The 15,468-nt window shown below is 39.2% G+C and overlaps 1 protein-coding gene across 2 annotated transcripts in view; it reads right to left on the bottom strand.

Annotated features, from left to right (window-relative positions):
• Positions 1 to 15,468, bottom strand: part of kif20ba (kinesin family member 20Ba) — a 49,318-nt gene that overhangs the window by 25,960 nt on the left and 7,890 nt on the right. For both annotated transcript variants that reach the window (XM_065255235.1, XM_065255236.1), the window contains exons 9-20: positions 13,618 to 13,729; positions 13,209 to 13,280; positions 12,980 to 13,126; positions 12,738 to 12,894; positions 12,218 to 12,475; positions 10,100 to 10,176; positions 9,862 to 9,991; positions 9,566 to 9,767; positions 6,709 to 6,758; positions 6,089 to 6,208; positions 5,814 to 5,961; positions 4,151 to 5,225 (exon numbers count right to left, since the gene is read on the bottom strand). In XM_065255235.1, the coding sequence (XP_065111307.1) occupies positions 4,151 to 5,225; positions 5,814 to 5,961; positions 6,089 to 6,208; positions 6,709 to 6,758; positions 9,566 to 9,767; positions 9,862 to 9,991; positions 10,100 to 10,176; positions 12,218 to 12,475; positions 12,738 to 12,894; positions 12,980 to 13,126; positions 13,209 to 13,280; positions 13,618 to 13,729 (2,548 nt within the window). The remainder of the gene's footprint in view (positions 1 to 4,150; positions 5,226 to 5,813; positions 5,962 to 6,088; positions 6,209 to 6,708; positions 6,759 to 9,565; positions 9,768 to 9,861; positions 9,992 to 10,099; positions 10,177 to 12,217; positions 12,476 to 12,737; positions 12,895 to 12,979; positions 13,127 to 13,208; positions 13,281 to 13,617; positions 13,730 to 15,468) is intronic.

Below are 15,468 nucleotides of genomic sequence, written 5' to 3'. Positions count from 1 at the left end.
TCTGTGCCTGCAAGAAACCTGGTTGGCGAAACAGGATCTAGATAAGCTGAATGCTCTACACATGAACTTCCATGGGGCTGGAGAATCCACTACTGACCTCAGTACAAGGTTGGTTCGAGATAGGATAGCTGGTGGTGTAGCCATACTGTGGCATATTAAATATGACTCAATGGTGAAGGTGGTGCGTCTAAATGTGGACTGGGCCATAGGGCTTGAGTGTAATTTTAATGGAAAGAAATTTACTGTTTTAAATATTTATACACCTTATGAATCATATGAGCATGAGGATGAATTTTTGAACAGACTAGCTTTTATTCAGTCCTTTATAGAGGACAACAGCTCATCTTGTGTTTATGTGATAGGTGATTTTAATGCTGACATGTCAGATAGTAAATCCTTATTTGCAGCACATTTGCAGAGCTTTTGCAACGAGTCTAAATTAATTTTATCTAGTAAAGCTTTGATGCCTGACACAAGTTTTACCTATGTGAGTGAAGCATGGCACACAACATCTTGGCTAGACCATATTGTGACTACAACTGATGCTCATGCCTCCTTAGTAAATGTGGAGATATGCTATGAACTTGCCACCTCTGATCATATACCTATTGTTGCACTCTTAAACATTGAGATTGTTCCCCTGCTGTCTAGAAATAATATTAAGGATGCTGCTCCATCTCGTAAATTAGACTGGTCAAAACTGAGCAGAGATGATCTGGCTGGATATTTACTGCGAACGGACAATCTTTTAAATAACATTTCACTGCCCCGAGCAGCCCTTACGTGTTCGGATATGAACTGTAAGGACATGCAACATGCTGAAAACCTCTGTAATATGTATGATGATATTGTGAAATGTCTCAATGTTTCTAGTGAATCTTTTTGTAACAGTAAATGTAAGGTACCCAATATTAGACCTGGGTGGAATGAGTTAGTAGCTGAGCAGTATGCTGAGGCAAGAGAGGCTTTCAGACTTTGGTCTGAGGCAGGTAGGCCTAGACATGGGGTATTATTGGATATGAAAAAACGCACAAATGCTAAATTTAAGTATGCACTCCGTTTTATTAAGAAAAACGAAATCACAATGAGAGCAGACTCGCTTGCCAGAAAGTTAGCAAAGGATAACCCTACTGACTTCTGGAAAGAGGTTAAAGTAATGAACAATTATAAAACACCCTTACCGTCTGACATTGAAGGTGTTAGTAGTCCAGAAAAAATAGCTGAGCTTTGGCGTGAGCATTACTATAATCTTTTTAACTGTGTTAAAAGTAAATCAGTTACAACTGTTAATGAATATAGTAATGTCTCAGCAGATATGGCAGTTAGGGCAGTAGATATACATGATGCCATTAATAAGTTAGAGTGCAATAAAGCCGGTGGTATGGACTGCATTACTGCAGAACACTTAAAATATGCAAGCCATAAGCTTTGTCCTTTGCTTTCTATGTGTTTTAATGGTTGCCTGGTTCATGGTGTCCTGCCTAATGCTATTATGTCTGTATTATTAGTACCTGTGTTGAAAGATAAGGCCGGTAAACTTAACAGTGTTGATAATTATCGACCTATTGCATTAGCCAGTATTTTGTCTAAAGTACTGGAGAGAATATTTCTGAAAAAATTAGAAATGTATGTTCTCACTAATGACAATCAATTTGGGTTCAAGAGGCAGCATGGAACTGATATGTGTATCTATGCTCTAAAAGAGATTGTGTTTAGGTACACTAGCATGAATTCATCTGTATTTCTCTGTTTTATTGATGCGTCAAAAGCATTTGATCGAATTAATCATGAGAAATTGTTTATAAAATTGATGGCAAGAGGTGTTCCTAGCTATTTTGTGAGAATTTTAGTGTTTTGGTATGCACATCAAACTTTCCAGGTTAAATGGGACGGTGCTGTATCTGCTCCATTCTGTGTTAGTAATGGAGTGCGGCAAGGAGGAATTTTGTCACCTATTCTATTTAATGTATACATGGATGATTTATCAAATCAGTTAAACAGGTTAAAAACAGGCTGTCTTGTGGGCAAAACTATTGTTAACCACCTCATGTATGCAGATGACCTGGTCTTGATCTGTCCTTATAGTGTTGGGCTGCAGCAAATGTTGAAGGTGTGCTCTCAGTATGGCCTTGATTATGACATAAAGTATAATGCTAAGAAAAGCCATGTAATGATTGTTAGAAGTATTGAGGACAGGAAATCAATATTTCCAATTTTTTATTTGTCTGATAGCCCTCTTGATGTGTGTAAGGAGGTTAAATATCTAGGGCATGTCTTAACTGATGATTGGACAGATGACAAAGACCTCTACCGACAGTGTTGTAAAATTTATGCTCAAGCTAACATGCTTATAAGGAAATTTTCCATGTGCTCTGACTCTGTGAAGTGTTTTTTGTTTAAAACCTATATAACACCACTATATTCTGCTCAATTGTGGTCTAACTATAGGAAGAAGAGTATGCAGAGGCTTAAAGTAGCATACAATGATGCAATGAGGTTGCTGCTTCGTGTCCCTAGGTGGCATAGTGCTAGTCAGCTGTTTGTGTCTAATAGGGTGCTTACTTGTGAGGCACTCTTGCGACAATTGATGTTCAGTTTTATGTGCCGCCTGGACAAGTCGGAGAACCAACTAATTGTATCTTTAGTCAGCCCCTTGAAAAGCTGCTATAGATTTACTTCAAGGTTAAGAAGGCATTGGTGTAATTGCCTGTATATTTTATAGGTTAATATGTGTTGTTTGTTCTTTTTTATACTGTGTATTTTGTATGAGTATGATATGGACCTGTGTCTGCAATAAATAAATAAAGTTTAAAAGATCGCTGTGTCTCTCATCACCTTGTTATTTGTACACGGTGTGACTATACAAATCACAACACATAAATAGGAAAATGTTCGCGTTATTTTGTCACTTATTGGGAGCAGTTTGCTAGCTGGAGCCATTCACTTCTAGACTTTGTGCTAAGCTAAGCTAGTGGGGGCTGTGTCAGAGTTACAGCACGCACGGAGATGAGAAAGGTATGTATGGACTTATCTTACTCTGGGGGATACAGTGAATAAGCTAAATTCCCAAAATCTGGGCGTGTTCCTTTAACTCTAGGGGAGCTGGAAAATGAGCATATTTTCAAAAAAAGTGAAATGTCCCTTTAACTGATAACAGGGTGCACTGACATATATTAAAATATATCAGTGCTATTGTTTTGTCTCAAGATGCACACCAGTAATATTTTTGTAAGGTATGTTTGAAAAAAAAAGTATATTTCCTACCATAACTAAGGCATAGTCCTTACTTAATCTAAACTCTGTTTAGCTGCCCATAAGTGGTTACAGAACGCTAATGCCAAGTATTATTCACTTTTGTTAACCCAAATTTAGACTGATTGCAAAATAAGATTCTTTATGTAAGTTAATCACAACTAAAACTGCCATTTACTTGAAATCAAAACAAAAGGACCATTTTCATAACCAGTGAAAAGGTTTCATGTAAATAAAGTGACTAATGGTTCCCTCAAATTGTAAAAACAAGCAAAATTGCACTTACAAGGAAAAATGTCAGTGTTTTAAAGCAGAACAGAGCAAACTTTGTTTTTGTAATGTGTTAAACATTTTTAAGAATATATTAAATCAAACATTTACACTTGTGTGTTCCATCTGAGAGATATTGAGAATATTCATGAATAATATAGATGCAAAACATTGGATTAACATTTGTGACCCTGTAAAAACCCCCACATATTTGTGTGATTAACTGTTTTCTTCATTTAATCATCCTACGTAATGTAGAAAACATTCTGTGGAAATATCACTTTAATATCTTTAATACTGACTGAGTAAAGCCATGTCAAAGACTGAATTAAAGTGAAATCAAACCTAATAATTAGATGATTTGACTTTAGCTTGCATTTCACAGGCAGGGTCACGTTTATTCAGTTGCAATGCCCTACATAAGTATCCTTTTATTGTGAAAGTGCATTACATTTCATTGATTTGCCAAACTGATGGATAAGTGTAATTATTTTCTATGGTCACTGAAATAGTGCTCAATAGAGCTTAACTTGTACTATACCTGGAACAAACATTGAAATTGCGTACTTTGGAGCAATTAAATTTTGTGTTTTAGAAAATACCATAATTTATATAGAAGGCAACTAACCGGTTAATCTCTTCTTGTCTCTTCTGCAGTTCTGCATCTTTCTGAGCAATGGCCTCCTCTGCCACAGCCAACAGCTCTCTCCTCCTCTCCACCTCTCTCTTGCGAGCCTCCTGCACCGCCTGCATCTCCTCTTCTTCCAGACGCTCCTGAGCTTCTTTGAGACTCTTCTGCAGGGCTGAGAGCTGAGCCTCCTTTAATGCTAGGGCTTTCTCCTTCTCTACCAGACTGGCCTCCTGTGTGAAATTGATCTTATCATCAAGCTCCTTGTTTTTAGATACAACATCATCAAGCTTCTTCAGCTGAGACTTCCCCACTTCTTTCTCCACGTCTCTGACTTCCTTCTCTTTTTGTAGGCATTTTACCTTCTCCTCCAGCTCAGCAATGACCCCATGAAGGGTTGTGACTTCAAAGTTGACGTTATTGAGGTTATCATTACCAGCTGATAGGTTTTCAGAGGAAGAAGTGGAATGAAGCTTATTTAGTTGGTTTTCAGGGATCTTTATTCTCTCGCATTTTCTCTCACTCTCCTGTTGTGTGGCTGTCAACTTCTCATGACAAAGCTTGAAGTCCCTTTGCAGCACTGCAAAGTTTTCAACTTCCTGTTTCAGTTGTGTAATTTCCTGTTCAAGTGTTTTAATGAGTTTGTTCTTTTCTCCCATTTCATGATCCTGCTTAGTTATTAGGGACTTCGCAGTAGCCAGTTCTTGATAAACACTTTCTAAAAGTGTAGTGTTGCTGTGGCTGGTCTCCATGGATACAACCTTTGCCTTCAAATTGCTTTGATCTATTACTCTCATCATAGGTTTGGTCTCCACAGATGCTAGCTTTGTTTCGCTTTTGTAATCCTTCTTTTGTTGAAAATGCTCCTCTAAACTTGTTTCCTCCAGCTTAGATTTTAACTCCTCAATGCAGACTTTCAAAGTGTGGCATTCCTGCTCCAGATCTGTGATCCGCTTATCTTTCTGTCTCGATTCAATATGACAACATTCAAGCTGACCTTTGACCTCAAGGTGGGCGGAGTCTTGACATCCATTATCTCCAGTGTCTTCTTGGACTGTCAAGTCCTCCAGGGGACCTATAAATTTTATAAATATTTGTTTAGGTATATTGTTGATGTGGTCTTATGACTATTAAGCATGCAATAATAGAATATGTATGTGTGCTTAATATCAACTTAAATTTAAATATTGCTTAATATGCTAATTAGTTTGGTTTATCCAGACATTGGTCTGGAGAAAAATAACTTGAACCTACAATGCACATGGGGGTGTAAACAAACTCATTTTCAGTTTTATTCTGGTAGGGCATTTAAATGTGAAATCTTATGATGTGCATCATTGTGTTTGGAGGTATGATAGCAGTATACTTTAAAAATGAGATTGCCCCCTTATTTGACTTGTCCATTATGTTATGTTTTCCATGAGCAAAACAAATCTTTCTTTATTCAGTTGATCTGATAAAAACAGTACACTTCATAGAAGCATTAAGAAACAGAGCTTATCATGCACTGATAACTTTTTCATAACACAATTTCACAATTATTTCTTTATTCCAGAGAGACGTTTTCGACTGTGGAGGTATCGTCGATTTGGGACCCGACCTGCTCCTCTGATCGTGACAAAAGCTGGCAGGCACTTATCAGCAGATGGGGCAGAGTCTATACCTTTCTTTAGAGGGGGCTGCCCATCAAGCCCCTCCCCTTCTTGACGTCGCTTTCTGCTTTCTAACCGGGAGCTGGGCATCTTGTCCGAACATGTGCAATTAGTCTTGAGATGACTAATCTCCTTTTTGATGGAGTCGATCTGAGATCTCTACAAATTCACAACGAAACAAGAACATGCACTGATTTTGTTATGAAATAGTATTAACTATTCCTGAAACATAAAACAATTACTTTTATCCATTTCAAAATGTTATTCTCTTTAGGTTTACACTTACATCCTTAGCAGTACTTTCTTCATGTTGGTCCAAAGCTTTCTGGAGTTTGGAGATAATCTCGTCTTTCTGGCTGCAGATTTCACTCAGCTCTGATTGCCTTCGCTTGTGGCTCTCCAGTGTCTAAAACCAAAATAGCCAGATACAACTTATATATATATATATATATATATATTTTTTTTTTGAAAAGACAGTGACCATGCAAATCCTTTATCATAATGCTAGACCAGGGGTCTCCAACTTTTTTAGTGAGCAAGGGCTACCACGATGGATAAAACAATCTGGAGGGCTACTTTTTTTAATATAACTTGTTGATTTATTTTATGTTTTATCATTGTTTAAAATGTTAACATACATACATACATACAAGAAGCCAACCTAATATAATATAATATAAATAAGTAATAAATAAAATAAAATTGAGGCTATTATTAGAATATGCTTTGGCGGGCACCTCACAGACTTCATGTGGGCACCTTGTGGGAGACCAATGTGCTAGACTGTGCAAAAATGGGTTCAATTTCAAGGAAATACACATACTGTAATGAATTCCCTGAAAGCGCTGTAAGCAACTTTAGATAAAGTTATAGTTATCACTTTTCTTTGAAAAGTTTTTCTATTACCTTCTTCATCTCTTCCAGTTCATCTGAGAGTTGACTCTGGGTCTCCAGCTCTGTTTGGATATATGGCTTGGTGTTAGATCAAACGATTAGAAAGCCAAGTAAGGTGGAGTGCAATACATTAACAAAACTATTAGTAAGTAACAGTATATAAAGGGTACCACGACTATAAACACATGTATGGCTTTATAGATTAGCATTGGCTATATGAATGTAAAGTTAAGACAATGCAAATGTCACAGCTTTGAAAAAATTGTTTCACTCGAAAGGCCAAATCGTTTCTATTATCACTACAGTGAGTTAACATGGTAAACAAGTCTTTTGTCAGTAGATTGTAAAATGTCAAACAGAGGATGAAAGCTATAAATGCACAATGAAAGTTAATGGTAGCAAAACCAACGGTGTCTGTGCAAGAACTTTATAGATGATACAATATTCCATAGCAACCATTATACGTCTTTGGTCCAGAATGCACTACACACAGAGAACATAATGGTGGCCTCCATAGGTTGAAATACACTCACCTAAAGGATAATTAGGAACACCATACTAATACTGTGTTTAACCCACCTTTTAACTTAAGAACTGCCTTAATTTTACGTGGCATTGATTTAACCAGGTGCTGAAAGCATTCTTTAGAAATGCTGGCCCATATTGATAGGATAGCATCTTGCAGTTGATGGAGATTTGTGGGATGCACATCCAGGGCACAAAGCCCCCTTTCTAACGCATCCCAAAGATGCTCTATTGGGTTGAGATCTGGTGACTGTGGGGGCCATTTGAGTACAGTGAACTCATTGTCATGTTCAAGAAACAAATTTGAAATAATTCAAGCTTTGTGACATGGTGCATTATCCTGCTGAAAGTAGCCATCAAAGGGATGGACATGGTCAGAAACAATGCTCAGGTAGGCTGTGGCATTTAAACGATCTACAATTGGCATTAAGGGGCCTAAAGTGTGCCAAGAAAACATCTCCCACACCATTACACCACCACCAGCAGCCTGCACAGTGGTAACAAGGCATGATGGATTCATGTTCTCATTCTTTTTATGCCAAATTCTGACTCTACCATCTGAATATCTCAACAGAAATCGAGACTCATCAGACCAGGCAACATTTTTCCAGTCTTTAAAGCTCACGTAACACACGCTGTTTCTGCATTTCTGATATTAATCTGGAGTACCTATGGAGTAGTATGACATCCTTTATATCTCTGAAGAGTCTTTAGTTTAATCAGATTTATAAAAGAAAGATTAGCTTTACCGAATCTTTCCGATAACGTACGAAAAAATGAAGAAGGAGGAGTTATAACACGGGAGGAGCGAGTACGAGTCATGCAACACTATACAACACTGTTTTAACTTATGATTCACTACATGTTCGTGTCATTTATATAATATACACGCGCCTATTTCCAACATAATACAGAAGTCTTACTTACCGCGTGTAACTCGTCATGAAAATCCACCGCATCAAACACACACACGCAAAACTCCGCTGCTAATCCGGATAATAAACTATATCCATTGTTTCCATAAGGCTGGATGTCTTCTCCTTACATCCAAAAACACACTTCTTGTTGTGCCATTGTTGACTTTTGAAATTAAACAAAGCTGAGTGGCGTGATAAGCTGTTAGCAAGCTCTAGCGTCTCCCGCTGACTGACGGCTGGGCGGGGTTTTCCAGGGGAAGTTTTCCGGCGGAAGCCCATATAAAGAAGTGATACGTATCGAAAACCCCTGAAACGTCAGTTAGAACCGTAATCGAAAAAAATTAGCCGAAACTTGTACGAACCCTGGCGAAGTGCATTCGGCACAGAAATACTCTGAAACACGCCCAACTGCATTTTTGACACTTTGCCTACATTTAGCATGAGGAAACAACTCTATAACTGTGTTAATAAGTCAGAATGCTTGAAATACCATTAAACCCCCCCTTTAACTGTCCAATTTTGGTGAGCTTGTGCAAATTGTGGCCTCTTTTTCCTATCTGTAGTGGAGATGAGTGGAACCCGGTAGGGTCTTTTTTTGTTGTAGCCCATTCGCCTCAAGGTTGTGCGTGTTGTGGCTTCACAAATGCTTTGCTGCATACCTCGGTTGTAATGAGTGGCTATTTCAGTCAAAGTTGCTCTTCTATCAGCTTGAATCAGTCGGCCCATTCTCCTCTGACCTCTAGCATCAACAAGGCATTTTCGCCCACAGGACTGCCGCATACTGGATGTTTTTCCTTTTCACACCATTCTTTATAAACACTAGAAATGGTTATGCGTGAAAATTCAAGTAACTAAGTATTGTTAAATACTTAGACCAGCCCGTCTGTCACATAAACAACTTAAATTGCTTAAATCCCCTCTCTTTCCCATTCTGACATTCAGTTTGGAGTTCAGGAGATTGTCTTGACCAGGACCACACCCCTAAATGCATTGAAGCAACTGCCATGTGATTGGTTAATTAGATAATTGCATTAATGAGAAATTGAACAGGTGTTCCTAATAATCCATTAAGTGAGTGTAAGTATTACTTATGTTTATTATTTTAGAAATTCCAATATTTCATGTGTTTCTACTAAAGGATTTTAGTAGTAGAAGACAAAGTATTAAAGCATACATAAGTCTTCATAATCAAGGTACCCTTGAAGTACAAAGGCATTTCACAGTAATCAACCCCAGCCATGATTCTGAAATGGATTAAATTAGTATACGGTTTTTGGTAGAAGAACGTTTAGCAAAAATATAATCATATTTTATATAACAAGCTGTGGGGGTGTGCCGAAATTTGTGAATGTCAGGCATTCAGATTCTGTGGAAACCTGCTGGGCATTATGCAGGTGCAAGGTTTCACATAATTATTGGTTTCTCACCGTGTGTTTTGAGTGACAGTTGACTCTGAGCCTCACTGAGCTGTTTTGAGAGTTCAATGACCTTCTTCTCAAGGTCATGTAGTGTCACAGAGGGGTCAGAGGTCACCAGGCAGGACTGGGCAGCCTGAGCAACTTTTCTGATTCCAACCAGGTCAGTACTAATAGAGTCAAGCATGTTGTCCAGAGATCCATGGGTCTCCTCCTACAAAAAAATATACACAAGGACACCAATTGATTTTAGAGAGGCCACAAACACATATCTGATAACGTATCAATTGTTGTATTTTATACAGCACCTCTGATTTGGTCCCTGCTGAATCCACATGGCCATCTTCCATGGCTGTTTTTCCCACTAGGTTTTTGAAAATTTCCAATCTCCGTTCGCACCGTTCCTCAATTAACTCCCTCTCTCTGGAAATGCGCTCGCTAAGAGGGTAAAAGATGGGCAAGAAAAGGGGTCATCGAATATACAAAGGCCCTTAATTTGCCATAATTACACATAATTGAGTGGTGTGGGCACATGTGATCTCTGACCTGTAATCCTCCTGCATCTGGGAGATGAGCTCAGATAAATCTTGCGCGATGTCTTCTCGAACACGTGCCTCGATAGTCTGTTTTTTATATGAATTATATTAACAATTTGAATACAATTTTAAATGAAAATATAACATCAGAATAATTATTTGTACAGAAAGCTAATGCTATTAGCAGTCAGTTCCCTGCGCCACTTGCACATGCCTAAACTCCTGATGCCTGCTGGCTCCAGTCTTTCTCTCTCCTCTCTAAAGCTGACATTTCCAAGGTATTTGCTTTTAACCACCCATCTACCTGCCCGCTACATCCCATTCCCTTTCCTTCAGGTCACATCCTCTCCCTGCATTCATCAAATCCTCTCTCCACTGGTACATTCCCCACAGCTTTTAAAGAGCCCCATATAACCCGGCTTTTAAAGAAACTCACACTTAATCCTACAATGTTAGAAAACTATCAACTGGTTTTTCTCCTTCCCTTCATCGCAAAGACTCTTGAGTGTAGTGTGTTTGACCAGCTTTTCTTATTTTTCATGTAAAATAACCTAGACAGCAATCAGTCTGGCTTCAAGAGTGGTCACTCCAGAGAGACTGCACTCCTCTGTCATTAAAGCCCTAAACAGGCAAAGGCAGCCACTAATTGCGCTTGGGTTGGGTCGGGTCAGCATACTTTTGGAAGCTTTTCCACTGGAAACAGTACGTATTACCAGATACAGATATTGGTTGAGGTTCCAATCGAGCTAAGCTGATACTAAAATGTGACGTGAAAACACTTTACTTAACTGAGACAAACCTGTTGTCCTCTGTGCTTAAAGTTACAACAGAAAGTTCCCAAACTCCCTTTTAGTGGTAAAAAAACATGACATCCACAGGCCGAGAATAAGGAACACCATACGAGTGTTTTCCAGTCTTGCAGTCTGGAATCGCAACGCACTCGTCCACATGCATACACAACTTTTTTGCAACTTAAATGAGGCTCTCCTTAGTGGAGTGCGTCGACTGACACTACAGGTATTTGTACAGAAACTGTCAAGTGAGGTAGTGATAAACGTAATGTACAAACATATATTTGTAGCGGACTGACAAATAATTAATGTATGGGAAACACTGCATTCCAACAATGTTCCTCTATTGTTCCACTTTTTGTATGATGCCACAGCATTAGGCAGCGCAAATATAACGACATGCCTATAATTCCTCCCACTCTGAAGTGGTTCTAAACTCAATAGAAAAGCTAACCACGCCACAGTTAAGTGAGCTGACCCGACCCAACCTGTGGGGTACTATGCAATGGAAAAGCGCCATTAATCATCTGTACTGATTCTACTGGATCTATCTGCCGCTTCTGACACTGTCAATCACCACATCCTCCTGTCGACCCTCGAGGCAATGGGTGTCTCTGGAACAGCGCTACTATGGTTCAAGTTGTACTTCTCAGGTAAAGGGTAGTTTATTTAAAGTATCCTGGAGAAGTGACGTCTCGGAGTCCCAAAGTCTGAATACTATGGTACCTCAAGGCTCAGTGCTTGGACCACTGCACTTTTCCAAATACACTACATCCCTTGGTCCTCTCACTCAGAAACATGGCTTTTCCTACAACTGCTATGCAGATGACAGACAACAGACCTTTCCTATCTGAGCATGCAACAGAAGTCCTAGTCCAGGCTCTTGTCCTGTCCAGACTGGACTATTCAATGCGCTACTGGCGTACTCCCAGCCTGCACAACATAACCTCTACAGATGATCTAGAATGCAGCGACATGTGTGGTCTTCAATAAGCCGAAGAAAGCGCTCATCACTCCTCTCTTTGTCAAGTTACATTGGCATCCTATAGTCGTTCGTATCAAATTAAAAGGTCTGCTCCTGGCCTTCCAAACCACCACTGGGTCAGCACCCTCTTACCTTCACTCACTGAATCGGGTTTCTATCTTTTTCTTTTCTGTTCTTAAAAACACCACCACCAACCTTAGCTTTGTATTCTGTCTGTGTTAGGCATGGTGCTAATTTGTAAGTCACTTTGTATAAAAGCATCTGCTAAATGACTTGACAAGGTATGAGAATATCCTAAAAGAAATATAATTAATTTCACTTTGGTAATTTATCATACATCAAGGTGCCGAACCTCATAAATCTCTTTATCAAGCAGAATTGTGTCATTCCCCTCCTCTTCAATGTCCAGTATAGTGTTCTCCACTTCACTTTCCTCTTCATCCCCCTCCTCAGTGTCAGAATCTTCCTGGACATCCTCAAGGCTGGGGTCCCACCCCACCAGTGAGCTGCGTCGCAGTTGCCGGCGATCAACATTATTGATGATGAAGGACACTTCTCTGGCACTCCTCTTCACCACCACTGGAACAGCAATGGGGGTGAGGACCACCACCTGATGCATGAGATACAGAGTAATCCATAACAGACACAAGCTACTCTGCAGCATTTTTGAAATGAAGTATTACTAGCAACACAGCATCTGCAATTTTAAGGACCTGAGAGAGGCTAGAAAATGTTTCACCTATTCAACATAATTTTGGTGCAAGAATTTGATTATAAACTTTTTTATTCTATGTTAGCTTATAAAATAGCCAGTTAATAAAACAAGTTGTAACAAATAAAGAGCAAAGTACAGGGGCAGAGGCATCACACACCTTCTGTGCCACAGCAGAGAACTTGAGTACGTTGAGGGTCTCATCATACATGGATGCGCATTGGTTAATGTTTACAATCATGCAGGCTTTACCTCGGCCAGTGAAATAGCCCTGCAGATAGTGAGTGAGTTTACTCTCTCTAAACGGAATGTGCTGTCTGGAAATAAAAAAAACAAATAATTGAAATAAAAAGAAGCAAAGAAAGAATAAAAAAAAGAGAGAAATAAACGTGTATACAGTACCTGGACTGTTGGCTATTTCGAAGTGCATTGATGCATTTTCCCAAGCTAAGCAGTGAGGTGTTGATGTTTCCTGCCTCTTTCAGACGATCACCTATATTCTGGGTTTTAGCACACCGCTCGGACCCGGCCAGATCACACAGTGCCAGCCTGAAACCACAACATGCTTTCAGAAACTCAACAAACAAACAAACAGCTTGCAGAGAGCTTAGATCAGGACAAACAGACTCACTCGCTAACTGATTCCACTCTGGGTATTCCAACATCCTCAACTTTCAGGATCCGGACTGAGAAAATACTGTGACTAAAAATAAGAGGGAACAAGAACATTAATCAGATAGAAAAATGGAGAAAAAGTTCAATCCACTATTCCAGGGTTCCCCAAATCTTACCCTGGAGGGATGAAGCACTAGAGAGTTTAGGTCCAACCCTAATCAAACTTACCCACCTGTGATTTTCTAGTGATCACGAAGACCTTGAATAGCTTGCTCAGGTGTGTTTGATTGGAGGGGTTGGAGCTAAACTCTGCAGTGATCCGGCCCTCCAGGGTGAGATTTGGGGAACCCGGCACTATTCAATTCAAACTGTACTGAACCAGCTTTAATCAACAGGAAATAACACAATGAGTGGTGCATGTTTACCTTCTGCTGGATAGAAGGTTGAGTTTGGTGCTGGATATGCTCTGATTCCTCTTGCCTAGTTTCATCACTTTAAACGCTTCATCAGCACTGCTCACCTGCACCCACTTCAGATCTGTAGAAGAAATCAGCAAAGGCTTACTTTGTTCCTCTCAAACCACACAAACACCATTTACCAGTCTTATATGTGACCCTGTTTGTGAAATCCAGACTAATGTCCCATGAACTAATTATGAGCATCAAACTTTGCCTTCAGACACTGATTTCACTTTAATCTCAATCTCTGACATCTCCTTACACAATCAATATTAAAGATGCAGTGTGTAGATTTTAGTGGCATCTAGCAGTGAGATATACGGTACGCATAGAGAAGCTACGGTACCTGCCACAGGACAAACACGTTGTTTTTTAACTCTTTCACCGCCAGCGTTTTTAAAAAAAGTTGCCAGCCAGCGCCAGCGTTTTTCATGATTTTCACCAAAGTTTAATGCCTTCCAGAAAATGTTCTTCTTTAAATATATAAACATACAATATACCAAATGAAAGAACAGACCCTCTGCTTTCAAACAAAAAAAGCCGTTTCATCCTACCTTTAGTGGTTCTTTTGCAATCAGCTTTTGAATATGGGTAGGTTTTTGCAAAAACACCATATTTTGAGCAAAAAGCAAAAATAATTCCATTTTTGTGACGGACTTTTCATACAGATCACATTCAGAGCGATCTTTAAAACAGACACGGACATGCAGCAGCTTGCCATAGGGCAATACTTCCGGGTTTAAAAAGTTGCGGAAGGGCGCCACCTGGTGGATAATAGCGGTATTGCGGAAAGACGGAAAATCTCGTCATTGGCGGGGAAGCGTTTTCTCTTAATTGACGAGATATCTCGTCAATGGCGGGGAAAGAGTTAAGACAAAATACAGTAGTGACAAAACGCACTCTGTAGAGCAGATTGTCTCTTAGGCTACTGTTGAAACATGGCAGCACAAAATGGCGACTTCCATGTAAGGAGACCCGCGGTGTATGTGGATAAAAATGGCTCATTCTTAGGTAATAAACACATATTAACAGTTTATTATGTAAGGTCTTTATACACCACTGATAATATAATTATGTGTATTATATTGCATTTCTGTAAAGAGATCCTTAAAAATTTTACACACTGCACCTTTAAAGTCACCAGGGTTGTATTTTCACAGAATATTTTTACATTATATAAGATGATTTTTAATGTAGAAAACGGCAAATCACAAAAAAAATTACTTTAACAAAAATGCGACCTAGTCTGTGAAAACCCAGCTAAAGGGACATTCCACTTTTAAAAAATATGGTCATTTTTCAGCTCCCCTCGAGTTAAACATTTGATTCTTAACGTTTTGGAATCCATTCAGTTGATCTCCGGTCTGGTGCTAGCACTTTATCATAGCTTAGCACAATCCATTGAATCTGATTAGACCGTTAGCATCGCACAAAAAAAAATAACCAAAGAGTTTCAATATTTTTCCTATATAAAACTTGACCCTTCTGTAGTTAAATCATGTACTAAGACCAACACACTGCATAATATCAGTACGCCTGCTGCTGGAAAAATATCGAAACTCTTTGGTTATTTTTAAGCGCGATGCTAATGGTCTAATCAGATTCAATGGATTGTGCTAAGCTGTGCTAAAAGTGCTAACGCCAGACCCGGAGATCAGCTGAATGGATTCCAAAACGGTAAGAATCAAATGTTTAACTCTAGGGGAGCTGGAAAATAGGCATATTAAAAAAAAGTGGAATGTCCCTTTAACCCTTGGTTAAATTGCCTAAAGATTTGTATGCTCATTATGATCAAATCCTTCATCTTTTCAATGAATC

Source organism: Paramisgurnus dabryanus, chromosome 17 (genome assembly GCF_030506205.2).
Source record: "Paramisgurnus dabryanus chromosome 17, PD_genome_1.1, whole genome shotgun sequence".
Taxonomy (NCBI): domain Eukaryota; kingdom Metazoa; phylum Chordata; class Actinopteri; order Cypriniformes; family Cobitidae; genus Paramisgurnus; species Paramisgurnus dabryanus.
This window is presented reverse-complemented; position numbering and strand designations above follow the sequence as displayed.